Genomic DNA, 14,786 nt, shown 5'->3' on the forward strand with positions numbered 1-14,786 from the left:
GGTAGCAGATCGTGTCGATCGGCGATCAAATGTTCGTTATCGCCGAACACCTTTCATCTCTCTCGTTCCACAGAACCCATACCGCACCGTAGGACGCAGATCGCGGTCCATTAGAGGTGAAAGGTTGCGTTATCATTGGGCACCATCCATCCCTCTCGATCCAAAGCGATAAGTGATCCGCCAATACCGACATTCCTATTTTTGCAATGGTGCGTAATTAATGTTTTTTTTTGTTTCGGGTCATTTCGATTTGTTTAGGCTGGTATTGTAACAGGAGTTCATGCGGATTAGAGGTAGCGGATCGTATCATTCGTTTACATGACGAATATTTACATGAGAAGCTTCGGTTCTTATTAAGCGGTGATTTCCAAATCTTCTTTACTATTGCCAAATTAATTTGTTTCGATTCAATCGAATTATTGCGTTTGTGTTAGCGGGTGATCTAGTAGATGAGGAACACATCTCCTATTTTTCAACACAAAACCGAGACTAGTACACTAAAACTTACTTTTCGAACGTATCATCTGTTGATTTTTTTGCGATTACTTTCAATTTAAATCGATACCAACAGAGCGCCGTTGCGGAAGTAATGTGGCTTGAAATGTTTCGCGTGAAATGTTTCTCCTATTTCCTTTTCTTTCTGAGCCTCTCTGAAGCTCTAGTTGTCAGTCCATTCTTTTACTTTATTTTATTTAACCCCCATTTGTGCTTCGTGTGCACTACAGGATTTGCTCCGGCCAACACACTGTACTTTATTTTCAAGAGAATCCCGCGGGCAGATACTTTCAGCTGGTAGAACGATGCAACAAAATGTAATGCTTCGAAGAGCGCGTTTGTCCGGAAGCCTGTGCGCTCGGTTTCCTCCTTGTGTCGCAACCACAGAGTCCGCATCGTGGCTCTATTCCCTGTGCAACAGTACGTACAGCGCTAATAGGCCCAGAATTCCAAACTTTAGCTTCGGATACTCGTTCATGTAGATTGTGATCATTCCAACATATGGCAGAAACCCTCTGGCTCGTCCGACGATATCCGTTTTCTTTAACCAAAGCTGGCCCGGCGCGTACAGGCCCCGATCGTCCACAGAGTTGTTGTCGCCTTTCGTGAGGAACTTGACCGTTCCGTTACTCCTGCAAAACAGCAGAAAGCGATCGTTAAAACGAACTGCAAACGTTAACAGTTGGCTTCGGGTGCGTACTTCTCGTGCAGCTTGATAACGCGGTGTACAATTGGAATGTCACGGCCTTCGATTTTAAACACAACAATTTCACCAACCCGCACCGGTTCCTCCTGATTCGTCAGGAACAGCAGATCTCCACGGTGGAAAGCCGGTTCCATGCTACCGCTCAGTACCACAACAATCGGCGACTCGCTGCCAGTAACGACCATCAGTCCTTTCCAGATCATCAGTGCCGACGATACGATCATCCCAAAGCTCAGCATTTGAAACAAAAACTGTCGGTGGGCAAACAAACGTGAAGCAATTAGTGATGCTGCGCCCAACAAAGCGAATCAACTTTCATCACTCACTTGTCGCTTATCCATCCGCTGGACGCCACCAGTGAGGCCGCTAAGACCGAGGCTTTCCATCATCCACATCCTGCTGAGATCGTGTGTTTTCGGCGAGTGGATTGCCGGAACGATACTGAAGATACGCGTCGATCAACGGGAATGCCGCGTTAAGCTACTGGCGGCCTTTCTGTGGCCTGTTTCCCTGCCGCTCGCGAACAAATACAGATTTCCTCCAGTTAAGCCGCGTATTCGTTCCGACGACGGACTACGTGTCCCGTTGACAGCTACAAACCAAAGCAGCTTTTTCGCTCACTCAACCGGCTGTCATCGGTGCGAGGTTGCGTTTATAACACCGTCTCGAGGGCTTCGCTCCTACCGGTACGGGATCTGCTTTGAACGCACGTGCACAACCTACGACTATAAACATTTGCTCAAATATACCAATCGTCTGTGGCATTTGATAGCTCACAAAATCTGAGCTAAAAGTTATTGTTCAAACGGTTTGGAGGAACATTTTTCAGTTCCACTTCCAGCGACGCTCTTTTTAAATATTAACATGTGCTTCAATGTGACCGGAATGCCCATAATATTACGAATACAATATATACCTGCTGCATTTAAATTTCAATTCTTTCAAAAACTTTCAATTTGAATTTCGTTTTTGTCTATCTATAATGCAATGCCCAAATGAAATAAAATTGAAAATAATATGTTTAATCAAGTCTCGACATTCGATTACGAGTGAAAATAAAAGTCTTGCACGGATTAAAGGGCCTCTCCCGCAGAATGCAGAGGATGTGGGCCTCGATACGGTCCTAACGTCATGATTCTGCAATGATTTTTCTATGCTGGTACAAACCAATCTTTACCCTTTCCTTAATAATGACTATTATATTTTGATAATGGCAAATTGAAATTTTCACACGTCACATTGCATCTATCTCATCTTTTCGAACAAATTTTGCATACAATTATACATGATGGAATCACAATCGGCATAATCGTTGGCTAGCTGTTGCCCAAGGGCGGCCATATCGGGATGCTCGGGAAAGTAGAGCGGCGCAAGCGAGGTGAGGAACATCAGCATGGTTTTGCTGACGGAAACCAGCCCCTTAAGGCAGTACAAGAAATCTTTCGAAACGGCTGTCCGCCGCGAGGCTACCACACTTTGTTGTTTCTCGTACTGCTTAAACGTGTTTAAGAACTCGACCAAATTCGACTGCATGCCTAGATGCGTTTGGAGCGCTTCCGGTTCAACGGGGAACGTGACCAGAATGAACAGCAAGTTGATACCCTGCAAGCAGAGAAACGTAGACACGAAAATCAATCGTATTTAGCGAACCACTCGATGCAAGGCAACACAATTGGAAACCAAACGTACATGACAATATTTACCATGCTGCCGCGTAGTTCCCTGGCATTTCACTGCTTCATAAGGTAGCATTTCGATGATTCGCTTCGTCCACCGGTAGTAGCGACGGTTGTGGAACCCGGCCAAACACTCCTGGCGCAGCTGCTCGCACACCCCCTCATAGAGGTGGCACTTTTTGTCGATCGATTGTATCTCGTCCAGCTCGTCGATGATGTAGTTTGGCACATCGATAGCCAGCAGCTTCAGCAGGTACAGCAAGTAAATGCTCGATGTGCTCAACTTCGACTCAAACAGAAGCCCGTCCAGCAGCGTCTCCATAATGTCGTCTACCGTGTTCCACTGCGATGGCAAACAAGGTTCCAATCGATGAAGCAGCCTTATCTGAAGTAGTTGCTAAAGTAAGACCTACCTTGGAAAAATCCAGCATGTTGCCTTCTTCCATTTCGACGTACTGATAGATGCACCTCCAAAGTACGTCTAGAAACAGCTCCTGCTTGCATTTGGCGGTCAGCTTGATGGCATTGCTGTACACCACCCGATGAATGTTCGTGCGCCTCATGACGGGTTTGTGGCGGGACCCTAGCAGAGAGCAGAACAAGCGCAATCCCATCTGCTGGTACGCGGGTTCAAAAAACTCGACCAACGTAATTCCCACCGACAGAATGTACGCCGCCGTGTCGTCATCTAGCTCGACGGGGCTCACGAGCGGGTGCGGACCGTACAGCAGCTCCACGATCCGTACAAACCCACCAACGTCCGCCGGATGGTATTTCCATTCGTCTTTCGCTAGAACGCACCGATAGTGCTGGTAGATTCGACGCAAAACCTCATCACCGCCGCCCTGTCCGGTCAGCAGCTGCTCGAGTTCTGATCCCTGATAGAACTGACCGATACGTTGCCTTAGCGGCTTCGATTCGGTCTGATACTCCGAAACGGTGCCATCATGATCGACATACTGTTGAGCTATCACAAGTGCAAGTTCCGCTTTGAACTGGGCGTTGTCTTCTCCACGGTACCGATCGTACCCGGTCAGCGCTGCGCCCCATTTGGCAATCAAATCGAAGACCACCGGAAGCGATGCATCCAGCACCCGCAGGAACTGCTGGAAGGTGACCCGCTGCAGTGGTTCGTCGTCGATGCTGCTCGGAATTCGGGGCACTCGGCAGCACTTGATCAAATCCGTCGCACGATCCAAGGTTTGTGGGTCAATCTCCATGGTTACGGAAACGACGATGGTGCTGCGAAATGCGGGAAGATTAGAATCTCAAAGAACTCATTGAAACGATGTGTTGCATTTCGTAAACGTAAACAAAAATACGCAATTAAAACCGAAATCTTAAGAGCGTATTCCCCTCTTATCGCACGCACGCCACAGCGGCATGTTTACAACCAGTTTTACTACCGAAAACAGGCAATCAAATGGGAAGGTCAGCAGTGACAAAGTGCCGAATTTTAAGACAGATTCGAAGCTCTGCGAATCTTGTTTGTGTCAATTCAAGATTCCAAGTAGCATTTTATTACAGTTTCCAACGTCTTTGCGGCGACTTTTCAATGTTTTTCTCTGCGATGCATAACACCGATCGAAGCCTTTTATGGTAAAACTTATCAACCGGTTTTTGTGGTTTTAACTGTTGTGTTTACAGCCAGAGGCTGCTGTCCGTCGCGACTCTTTAATGGGCAAAATAATCGCAATCACGCAATAAAACATTGCGCCAAGTCGCGCCATTCACATCCTACCCAAGCCTCCTCTACAGCGCAAATAATTATTTTGCCAACGAACACAAGCCGCCCAACCGTTTTCCGGACCGGAGTCGAGGATGAAGACCCCGCCAAGAGCACCGCGTTCACCAATGCGTAATATTTGTGCAGAAGGTTGATTTGGCTACGCATTGGGAGCGTTTCGTTCTTTGTTTGCTTTAAATTCGGTCAACTTTATTTACATATATAGGAGCCGCGCCCGACTGCCCTCCACGATCCAGCAGGCCGCTCCAAACAGCTGACCGCCATCCGGAGGCCAGACGACACGAACCCATCCGGAACCGAGTCGTGCGATAATATCTCCCTCGCGCGCCGAAAGTTGACGAAAATAAAACCATTTTCTGCTACCCATAACCGTTCTCATCGAGTCAGCCTTGGCCACGCAACACGCGAAGCAACCCTTGCCGGCAACGGCTTTTCGTGTGGCGCTTCCAAGGCGCATTTCGGCGTTACCATGGTAACAACGGGGCGCGCACACTGATGCAATCCTCTCTCCACCGGAGCGTCATTTCAGTTTACTCTGCGGCTGGCGGAACACAGTGAAGTAGCCCGCGACCGACCAACTATTGCGCCCTGTCGGCGGCCGTGGAAGATTTTTACGTCTTCTAAAAATATAACTACGACGCCATCCATCAGGCCCTTCGACGGCGATGGCCGAAATGAATGGAAACGACCCTAGAAGACGGTTCCAGTGGCGGTGCGTTCTTGGAGACACATAGGGGGAGATGAAAATGGACAGAAAACAAACCAAACAGTTCGTCCGCGCGACCCGGGGCAGCGTTACACGCGCAATGTTCAGTCGTACACTGGCCGTCGCCTAGCCCGGAACGGACTAATCTGAGAGAGCGGCCACCGGTTTGATTGTAGAAACGAGCGGTGAATTAATGAACTGTGTTCCATTATCCAATTACTGGTATCTCGCGCGCCATCATCATCTGCACGGTAATCGGCATGATATCGTCGGTATCGGAGCTAATTTTGGCCGCCCTCGGGGTGCTGCTTGTGTTTAACGTGCTGGCGTACGTGATAAGGTACGTGCGCCATCGCCCCTCGGATCGGTTTCCACCGGGACCGCCCCGAGTGCCGCTGCTGGGCAGCTATCCGTTCCTGTTGGCGCTCAACTACCGCCACCTGCACCGGGCCGCGGCCAAATTGAGCGAACTATACGGGAGCAACATCCTGGGGCTGTATCTGGGCCCATTACCGGCCGTCATCGTAAACGATCACGCGCTCGTCCGACAGGTTCTTCATCGAAGCGAGTTCGAGGGGCGTCCGGATCTGTTCCTGGCACGCCTCCGTGACGAGCAGTACGCACGACGAGGTAAAGTACAACTCTTTTGTCCGCTTCAACGCTGTGACCCCCCGCAGCGATAACGTCGTGGCGATAAGTAAACACTCGAAACGTTCGAGTTTAGGCGCTCCTTTCAAAGGTTCCTATGATCCCGCGTTGTGCAGCCGTCGTGATTAGTGGTTTGCTTTCAAAACCGTGGCCAAAGACCTTGAACGGAGTAATTTTTTCAAGCGCTTACAACACAGCTGACCCGAGCAATCTTTTCGGTAGGAATCTTCTTCACCGACGGGGACAGTTGGCGCGACCAGAGAAAGTTCTTTCTCAAAACGCTGCACGAGTACGGGTTCGGGCGGCGAAACGACAACGTGGAGCAGGATCTGCAGGCCGGGTTGGAAGAGCTGATCAGCCTGTTGAAGGAGGGACCGAAACACGATCATGAAAGGGCGCTACTCAACGCGTCCGGGTATGCGCTCTGTCCGCAGCTTTTCTTCGCGCTGTTTTCGAACGTCATGCTGCGCATGCTCACCGCATCGCGGCTGGAGCGCGAGGATCAAGCCGTTCTCTTCGAGTGAGTTGCGGGCCAGTTGATAACAGTTTCTGGTGAAGATCCAATCATATCTAGGATCTTATCGTTCACTCATCATCCCCCTTTGCAGGGTTGGCGCCAATTCGCTCGCCTTCCATCGCCAGGGCGATGATTATGGGCTCGCATTGAGCTACATACCCTGGATACGGCACGTTCTGCCCGGGTTCAGCCGCTACCGATTGCTGCGGGAGGTGAATCAGAAGGCTAACGGAGTGATCAAATCCCTCGCCGAGCAGTGCGAGAAAACGTACGACGAAAACGACACGCGTTGCTTCATTGACGCGTACATTCGTGAAATTCGGCGCAATGGCACCAAAGCCACAACGGGCACCGATTGTTTCGGGTTTGAGTGTAAGCGCCAGGATGATTGGATCGGGTGATAACAACTCGCGATGATTGATTGTGTTGTGCGTCCCATTACAGACGACCAACTGGTTATTGGCTGTGCCGACTTTCTGGTGCCTGCCTTTTCTGCCGTACCGGCCAAACTGGGACTGATGCTGGAGCGCTTGGTATCCAATCCGGAAGTGGTCAAGAGGATGCTGGAAGAAATTCAACTTAACGTTGGCCACGTACGGCTACCGCTGCTAGACGATCGTGCCAATATGCCATACTGCGAAGCAGTTGTTCGTGAAGCACTACGTATCGATACTCTGGTGCCGTCCGGAATCCCACACGTTGCCACAGTGGACACGGAACTCGCAGGATATCAGCTTCCGCGGGGGACGCTGGTCATCAACGGACTGGATAAAGTGAACCATCAGGAGGATATTTTCGAGAACGCGGAATCGTTCCGCCCCGAGCGGTTCCTCGATGTCGATGGAAAGCTGTGCCTAGCGAAGGACATGTCACTGCCGTTCGGGGCTGGCAAACGAGTGTGCGCCGGGGAAACGTTCGCACGCAACGCACTCTTTCTCACGGTGACGACGCTGGTGCAGCAGTTCGAGTTCTGCACGGAGTGCCCACCGGAACCGAAGCATCACCTTACCGGTGTCATTCGCACAACACCCGATTATAGAATTAAGTTTTCGGCACGGGAGAAAGAATAGGATTTTTAGTGATTAACTTAACGTGTGAATTATTTGCAGTGCTTTTACTCTCTTCGTATTTTGTAAGCAATTGCCTGCCGTACAGTTTGTTTGCAACACGCGCAAAGGACCTTTTCCATCACTGACGGTCAACGACCTTCTAACAAACATAGACAAACCCTCGACAGGTCATCTCGTAACTGCGTTCCATGGAAACTGATACGATCACTAAATATTTGATTTAAACTGTATCACGAAGGTAACACGTAACTACCACTTAACTTTCCACTCCGCGGAAGTCCAATTCCAAATTTGTAGACATTGTAGATACTTCGAATATTATTTTTTGTATAACCATTGCACGAGTGACATTACAAATAAAGCGACATTATTTTATTGAGATTTTATGAAATAAAATGACACGCATTTAAACGAAGCCACAAACGCGTGTTTAAATTAGCATTTGGTAGACTATCAATGAAATAGTACAATGTGGGCTTTGTGAAAGTGTGTCACCGATTGACAATCAACGTGAGATAAGTGCGTGCCCTTAGTGACACATTTTTTTTTGTTCCAACATTAGCCACGATGTTGAGACTTTAACGGTTGATACTGCACTCCACAAGTCATCCTATCAATCAACAAACATGCAGCCCTCTATTATCTCTCACAAGGAAGCCTGACCTCTGCTCCGACCGTAGTTTCTTATAAAAAGGAACCATCCGACACGGAACCGGTTCAGTAACCAGTGAGATGTTCATAACGACGAGCGTGCTCCTCTGGGGCACCGTGTGCTCGCTGCTGCTCTACTACTTCTATCGCTCGACGTTTAACAGACCGGCCAAATTTCCACCGGGGCCACCGCGGTTACCGTTTCTTGGGGACTATGGCACGCTTTTGCTGATCAACAATCGCCACCTGCATAAGGCAGCTACGGCACTCTGCAATTTCTACCGTACCAAGCTGCTTGGCGTGTCGCTCGTGAATTTTCCGGCGGTCGTCGTTAACGATCTGGCCTTAGCACGTGAAGTGTTGAATCGCAAGGAGTTCGACGGGCGGCCCGATTTGTACTTGGCCCGGATGCGCGACAAAAACTTCAATCTTCGCGGCATCTTCTTCACGGACGGTCCGAACTGGAAGGAGCAACGGTGGTTCATACTGCGTTACCTTCGCGATTACGGATTCGGTCGCAGGTTTCCCGCGCACGAAGCGGAAGTGAACAGTGAACTGTTGAATTTGATCGACGTGCTAAAGCACGGGCCCAAGTTTGAGCACGAAAAGAGTGTTATGAAAGACGGTTATGTGAAGTGTCCCAACATTCTGTTTGCACCCTTTGCGAGCGCGTTTCTACAAATCGTGACGGGCGAACGGTTTACGCGTGAAGAATCTGGCATTTTGTACGAGTAAGTGAGAATTCCACTCGGCCAAAAGTGTCCTTCGGTAAAAACGATGATCGATTAGTGAATTTTAAAGTATTCCCATCACAGCCGAGTATCACAGAGCCGACAGTGATCCTCTCTGACAGTGATCATACGCAAACCAATGATTACGTTTCCATTTCACTCATCTACAGAACTGGCAAAAATGCAATGGTTTTCCAACGGAAGGGAGATGACTATGGAACGATTCTCAGCTACTTCCCGTGGACGCGCTTTATTTACCCTATTTCACGAAAATATGAGGCTATTCGCAATGCCTCATTGGCCGTGAATAACTTTATTGATTCGATCATCAACAAGTATCAGAGCTCGTACGATGAAAACCACATCCGCTGCTTTCTGGACCTGTACTTCCAGGAGATGAAGAAGACCACCCCAAAGGAGGCAAATGAGTTCACCTTCCAGCGTAAGAAACCTTTGCACACAAAGCTCATCCGGCGTTAGTTTATCGTTCGGTGCTTGTGAACTTACAGCCGATCAGATGGTGCTCGGTTTGGTAGACTTCTTCTTTCCTGCTATCTCTGGAGCAACCACACAGGTTGCGATGCTTCTGGAACGACTCCTTCACAACCCGCACGTGGTTGAGCGGATGCAGCAGGAAATCGACCAAGTTGTCGGTCAGGGACGCCTACCAACGCTGGACGATCGCCCGTACCTTTCCTTCACGGAGGCAACCCTTCGCGAAGGCATGCGAATCGATACACTGGTCCCGTCCGGTGTTGCGCATCGGGCGCAAAGTGATACCACACTTCAAGGGTACGAATTACCGAAGGATTGCTTCCTCCTCATCGGCATGGATGCGATGCACAACCAGAAGGAGTACTGGGGCGATCCGGAAACATTCCGCCCCGAACGGTTCCTCGACGATGCCGGAAAGCTGTGCTTAGCGAAGGACATGTCCCTGCCGTTTGGGGCTGGCAAACGATTGTGCGCGGGTGAAACGTTCGCCAGAAACATCATGTTTCTAACGCTTGCCGCCCTCATGCAGAATTTTAACCTACGGCAACCTCCATCCGACCGTCTGCCGGATTTATCGAAACGATCAACGGGTGTCATCATATCGCCCGCAGATTACTGGCTGCGCTTTGAACCAAGATAAATTATCCGGCTATCGATATTCGGTTGTAATACGTTGCTTTGTGTGATGACAATACTATGAAGATGTTCTGATCTAAAATATGCATTCAAGTGTCAAGTAGATATGCGGTTAAATCGACAGATAAAGTTATGACATGACATGACATGACGTAATAAAGTCTAAAAAAATGGTAAATTCCTTAATATTTAATGCTAGTTCTGAAAGAAATTACGTTTCTTATTGAAATTCGTGATTATTTTCCTTTTGCATTTCTAATTTGCATATTTCACAACCAATTATCTCGATTATGCTTCGTGTTTGAGTAATGTTATTAACACTTTCAAAATACTAAAACGTATGATTTGATAGTTGCAAGCATTGTGCTCATGTACCAGAACAGTAGACTCATTAGGCCTTACTCGTGTACTTCAAGGCGTCCCTAACAAGGACGACCTTCTAACCCAGTGCGAACTTGAAGTAAGAATATGATGCCGGAAGCAGGCGATACGGCTGTAACTGAGGGTGAATGGCCGGGCAATTGACTTATTATATGTCCATACTTCAATGGCCGTACTTCCACACTGTTTGGTCGACTAATGTGCAATCCCAATAGAACATCGGTTTTGCACTACTTTCATACATTAGATAACAACTTAAACCGAACCGAAAGTTATTGAGAAATGGATGAATAAGGCAGAGCTTATTTATGGCGTTTCGGACTTATAAAAGTTGATGGATTATATCCCGATCATGAATATTATTGTAATTTAGTATCTTGTTATAGCTCGTCCGTGCATCATCCGTCCCACTGATCAATTGGTTTCAAAGCGAAGGTCTTCAGTTCGAAGCATAACTGACAGTACATAACCTTGAGTGTTAAAGGGCTCTGCTCGTTCTCATTTTGATACAAAATAATAAACTTAAACCTTTGCAGCGTACATTTTGCGCATCCTGTTCGCTGTGCAAATGACCTTCCGATCAGTACTGAGGCGGAAGAAGCTTGATAAACGAACACATTTGGTTGTTCGTTCAAGATTGTGAAAACAAGTTTAAGCAGAGAGACTTTGAAAGGAAGACACAAAAGTAGTTCGTTCAGCATGATGTTACGGATTATCGACCAAACCAATTTTCTTTTACAGTAATTTGTATTACGTTTCTGGTTTTCATTCACATGTTAAGTGTGTTCTTTTTCTAAGAACCACCAAAACCAGTGATTCCCCGGAAAGATAAACCTATCCAGACAGTACAGCAGATTTTTATGTTCCTCTCATGCCGGCGGAGCCTTAAGCATGGACATCCGCCACATCGGATCTTCGTTAAAAAACCTTTCACGGGTACCACATGCAAGGCAACCCACTTTATGTATCCGGGAACGTTAGCCGAACTGTGGGGAAGCAACTCAATCAATCGCCCACAAATTTGATAGGTGAACTGAGTTCCGGACATCGTGGACCAACGGTAGGTTTGCTCCATTTCTCATCAATAAAATGCTTATAATATAAATAGCCATCCTAGCGCAAAGCGATTTGTGTCACAATCTAACGACAATTCGGTGTGCCGATCGTTTATGGCTTTTGAAAAGCAGCTGCCTTTACTTTTCCAGGAGATTTTGGATCACGGTTTATCGGAAAAAGGCAACACGGAAAGTGAAGGTTCGGTTGTGAAGAAGAATTACCGTTAACATACCTTATTCTTTTGGTGAAACACGCAAAATATAACCAACCCGTGCACCGGCTGCGCTACTCAAGCAACTGAATAATATTTCGCGAACGGCATTTGTTATGACATTTCTTGGGCATTGCAAGTAGAAACTCCCTTGAGGTGCAAATTAAAATCGACTGTGGCACGTCGAATTGTTCAAAATTAAACATGTTTCTTTTTCTAAAATAACGTTGCCAATGTATCACAAAGACAAATTGTAATGGAGCTTCATTGATCACGACGAAGAAGAACTCAAATACATTGCACAAAATATAAATAATGAAATTGTTGCGAATGGCGCGGATTGTGATATACTGTGGCACTTTCCATCGAACCTTTTGTTGTGGTTTCGTGTTTTGAGCAAAGCATTTCAGCTGTCAACCGAAACCGACGGGCGGCACTTTTGGCACTTGAAGTGAAAAAGTATCGCTTATTCGCAACGTTCAGCTGTTTCTCGAACATTCTCGAATATTATATCAGGAAGGAGAGAACGTTAACAAGGAAAACGTATAAATAAAAGTATTGATAGATCAACGGAAGTTCATACCTTATTTGGAAACAAAATAATTTACGAGCCAAAGAAAGGCAGCATGTCATCTTTGGTGTCCTGTTACAATCGAGGTTGTGGTCAAAAATTTGACCCACAAAAGAATACCTCCGGTAGGTAGCCCTTGTGGTAGATCTCTGTTGTCCAATGATTGACCACATTTCCTCCACATTATCAGATTCCTGTGTTCATCACCCCGGCGAGCCATTCTTTCATGACGCATACAAAGGCTGGAGCTGCTGCAGCAAGAAGAGTGTCGATTTTACAGAGTTTCTAAATATAAAAGGTTGCACACGCGGACTCCATTCGAATGAAAAACCACCTGAGCCGGAAAAACGGAAGGATGACGCAGCTGCACAGAAAGAGACAGAACCAGTTGAGGTTAAAATTCGCGAACCCATCCGGCAAAGCATGCCGCGACCACCGTTCGAAACGGAACTCAAAACACTGGACCCTTGGGTTGCGCCAGCTTTCCGGAAGCAAATTGATGAAATGCCACCGGTGATCGCGCATAAGAAAACACCGTCGGAACTAGCAATGATACAGCCAGGAACGGTGTGCAAACACGGTGGATGCAACATCACTTATGAAGATGCCGCTGAGAAGAAGCAAGAATGCGTTTACCATCCCGGCGTACCGATCTTTCACGAGGGCATGAAGTTCTGGTCCTGCTGCCAGCGTAGGACGTCCGATTTTACAGCGTTCATGAACCAAGCCGGATGTGAATCAGGCAAACATTTGTGGTCCAGTGCGGAGGATGAATCGAAAGCCATCAAGTGCCGTTTGGATTGGCATCAAACGGCAACCACGGTGGTGGTCACTGTTTACGCCAAAAACTATCATTATGCCAAGAGCTTTGTACGACTGAATCCTGTCCGGTTGGCGGTTTCCCTGCTTTTCCCTCAGCAAGACGGAAATGAATATAAGGTGGACATGGAACTCCGTGGCGTAAGCTCATTTTCACCAAGAACATTGTTTGTTCAGTGTCTAACGCATTTTGTTTTCTCTTTTTGCGGCAGATTGTTGATGTGAATCAGTGCAAGGTGCAAATGTTTGGCACGAAAGTGGAAATAACGTTGGTGAAAGCGGAACCAGGCACTTGGGCCAAGTTGGATTTTCCTCGGGAGAAGAAATATACGGATGGCAATACGATTAAGACTGTGGCAGAAGACAGCAAAGGAGGCAACGGTGATGACAGTGATTCAGATGTAGACTTGGAGGATTTAGAGCCCACCATGCGCACTGCCACGTTAACTGAAATTAAGGACTAAATCTCTACATGTTTCTACTAAGAACACTCTTCACCAATCGTGGTCCTGTAATAATTTTCAGCAGAGTTGAAATAAAGAAATCATATTTCATGAAATTTTAACTGTATTTTCACCGTCTTCAAAATCTTTAAGCAACAAGGAAGCAACTGCTCTCTGCTCATTCGGGCACGTAATCTTCGTCATCGGTGTCGGAATCCAGTTCTAGATCATCGATGTTTTGGAACAGTGATTCATCGATCCGAACGCTTTCGATCGAATCGCCAGCATCCATCAGGAACTTCAGATCTGATTCGTTCAGCGTATTGTCGCTCAGGAACAACTCGCGGCCGGTCAGTTTCCTGCTTTCGGCTGCAATCTTTTCCTTCCGCTCCGTGATGCCCATATCCAGCTCGAACTGCGATTTCCACGACATGAACGTTTCCACGGTCACACGAGTGCCTTCGAACTTTTTCATCTCCTCTTCTTCCACCTTTCTTTTTGCTTCTTCTTTCGCGTTTTCCGCCGCATTTTTTAGCTCATCGTACTTGACGTTCAGCCACTCTTGGGCAGAGGACACGAGGGAAAAGATCATTTCAATGCCAATGTTCTCTTCTATCGTTTTGTGGATGTGTTCTAGTAGCTCCTGCTCATAACCGTCGTGGAAATTATTCGGATCTTCGATCTCCACCAACGGGCCGGTATCAGGATATTTCTCGGTGTACGTGAACAGTAGGCTGCAGGATAACCCCTCAGTCTCTACCACTGTATCATATTCCGTGGTTGCAATCGGTAATCGAAACTTATGCGGTTCCGTATGCTCAACTTCCAGCTCGCCGCAGTAAATTGCAGATAGAGCTTCAATCTCATTTCCTTGGTCCTCACGATAATTGCGCTCCATTGGATCGGTGCGTATATTCTACCGCACAATTAGTTATGGTTTAACGTACTAAATTGCAACGTTTAGGAAGAATACCACATTTGTTTATTATAATTTCAGGCTGAAAGTCCATAAACTCGCTACCGGGCCAATGTGACAATGCATGCGAAAAGAATTGTCAGATTGACGAAGTGCTCACTTTCGAAGAATTTATAGCAGGCTCGCAACGTAACCGAACAAGTCTTTCCTCAATAAAGTAATAACGATAATGGTCGCAATTATTGTATGATAATGATTTTTAGTTTTCTATAGCTGCGTGAAAGCCCAAAAACAAATATTAATTGTCAGCT

At 47.2% G+C, this 14,786-nt stretch overlaps 5 protein-coding genes across 5 annotated transcripts; 2 read left to right on the forward strand and 3 right to left on the reverse strand.

Annotated features, from left to right (window-relative positions):
• Positions 1-670: 670 nt before the first annotated feature.
• LOC131209855 (signal peptidase complex catalytic subunit SEC11A) lies at positions 671-1,789 on the reverse strand. The gene is made up of 3 exons (XM_058203004.1): positions 1,528-1,789; positions 1,196-1,452; positions 671-1,127 (listed from the first exon to the last, which is right to left on the reverse strand). The coding sequence occupies exons 1-3, from the start codon at positions 1,594-1,596 to the stop codon at positions 899-901; spliced, it is 555 nt and encodes a 184-aa protein (XP_058058987.1). The 5' UTR covers positions 1,597-1,789; the 3' UTR covers positions 671-898.
• Positions 1,790-2,392: 603 nt separating this feature from the next.
• LOC131210350 (uncharacterized) lies at positions 2,393-11,794 on the reverse strand. Its single transcript, XM_058203582.1, has 4 exons — positions 11,748-11,794; positions 3,291-4,119; positions 2,891-3,220; positions 2,393-2,803 (listed from the first exon to the last, which is right to left on the reverse strand). The coding sequence occupies exons 2-4, from the start codon at positions 4,095-4,097 to the stop codon at positions 2,447-2,449; spliced, it is 1,494 nt and encodes a 497-aa protein (XP_058059565.1). The 5' UTR covers positions 4,098-4,119; positions 11,748-11,794; the 3' UTR covers positions 2,393-2,446.
• Positions 5,500-10,205, forward strand: LOC131207498 (uncharacterized). Its single transcript, XM_058200113.1, has 8 exons — positions 5,500-5,960; positions 6,201-6,498; positions 6,587-6,867; positions 6,940-7,547; positions 7,605-7,620; positions 8,260-8,947; positions 9,118-9,389; positions 9,457-10,205. Exons 1-8 carry the CDS (start codon positions 5,591-5,593, stop codon positions 10,080-10,082), a joined length of 3,159 nt encoding a protein of 1,052 aa, XP_058056096.1. The 5' UTR covers positions 5,500-5,590; the 3' UTR covers positions 10,083-10,205.
• Positions 11,795-12,195: 401 nt separating the features above from the next.
• Positions 12,196-13,676, forward strand: LOC131208840 (cysteine and histidine-rich domain-containing protein morgana). The gene is made up of 3 exons (XM_058201745.1): positions 12,196-12,422; positions 12,488-13,257; positions 13,329-13,676. The coding sequence occupies exons 1-3, from the start codon at positions 12,353-12,355 to the stop codon at positions 13,578-13,580; spliced, it is 1,092 nt and encodes a 363-aa protein (XP_058057728.1). The 5' UTR covers positions 12,196-12,352; the 3' UTR covers positions 13,581-13,676.
• Positions 13,661-14,571, reverse strand: LOC131208841 (RWD domain-containing protein 1). Its single transcript, XM_058201746.1, has one exon. The coding sequence runs from the start codon at positions 14,455-14,457 to the stop codon at positions 13,738-13,740; it is 720 nt and encodes a 239-aa protein (XP_058057729.1). The 5' UTR covers positions 14,458-14,571; the 3' UTR covers positions 13,661-13,737.
• Positions 14,572-14,786: the final 215 nt, after the last annotated feature.

Source organism: Anopheles bellator, chromosome 2 (genome assembly GCF_943735745.2).
Source record: "Anopheles bellator chromosome 2, idAnoBellAS_SP24_06.2, whole genome shotgun sequence".
Classification (NCBI taxonomy): domain Eukaryota; kingdom Metazoa; phylum Arthropoda; class Insecta; order Diptera; family Culicidae; genus Anopheles; species Anopheles bellator.

What these genes read in the sequence shown, in the direction of transcription:
- LOC131209855 (XM_058203004.1), bottom strand. Translation starts at nt 1,596, where the DNA reads ATGTGGATGATGGAAAGCCTCGGTCTTAGCGGCCTCACTGGTGGCGTC. An exon ending in AGCGGATGGATAAGCGACAA is followed by an intron (nt 1,453 to 1,527) that starts GTGAGTGATGAA and finishes GCCCACCGACAG; the next exon opens with TTTTTGTTTCAAATGCTGAG. An exon ending in GTTATCAAGCTGCACGAGAA is followed by an intron (nt 1,128 to 1,195) that starts GTACGCACCCGA and finishes GCTGTTTTGCAG; the next exon opens with GAGTAACGGAACGGTCAAGT.
- LOC131210350 (XM_058203582.1), bottom strand. Translation starts at nt 4,097, where the DNA reads ATGGAGATTGACCCACAAACCTTGGATCGTGCGACGGATTTGATCAAG. An exon ending in ACATGCTGGATTTTTCCAAG is followed by an intron (nt 3,221 to 3,290) that starts GTAGGTCTTACT and finishes TTGCCATCGCAG; the next exon opens with TGGAACACGGTAGACGACAT. An exon ending in AGCATGGTAAATATTGTCAT is followed by an intron (nt 2,804 to 2,890) that starts GTACGTTTGGTT and finishes CTCTGCTTGCAG; the next exon opens with GGTATCAACTTGCTGTTCAT.
- LOC131207498 (XM_058200113.1), top strand. Translation starts at nt 5,591, where the DNA reads ATGATATCGTCGGTATCGGAGCTAATTTTGGCCGCCCTCGGGGTGCTG. An exon ending in GAATCTGGCATTTTGTACGA is followed by an intron (nt 8,948 to 9,117) that starts GTAAGTGAGAAT and finishes ACTCATCTACAG; the next exon opens with AACTGGCAAAAATGCAATGG. An exon ending in AAATGAGTTCACCTTCCAGC is followed by an intron (nt 9,390 to 9,456) that starts GTAAGAAACCTT and finishes GTGAACTTACAG; the next exon opens with CCGATCAGATGGTGCTCGGT.
- LOC131208840 (XM_058201745.1), top strand. Translation starts at nt 12,353, where the DNA reads ATGTCATCTTTGGTGTCCTGTTACAATCGAGGTTGTGGTCAAAAATTT. An exon ending in CCCACAAAAGAATACCTCCG is followed by an intron (nt 12,423 to 12,487) that starts GTAGGTAGCCCT and finishes CCACATTATCAG; the next exon opens with ATTCCTGTGTTCATCACCCC. An exon ending in TGGACATGGAACTCCGTGGC is followed by an intron (nt 13,258 to 13,328) that starts GTAAGCTCATTT and finishes TTTTTGCGGCAG; the next exon opens with ATTGTTGATGTGAATCAGTG.
- LOC131208841 (XM_058201746.1), bottom strand. Translation starts at nt 14,457, where the DNA reads ATGGAGCGCAATTATCGTGAGGACCAAGGAAATGAGATTGAAGCTCTA.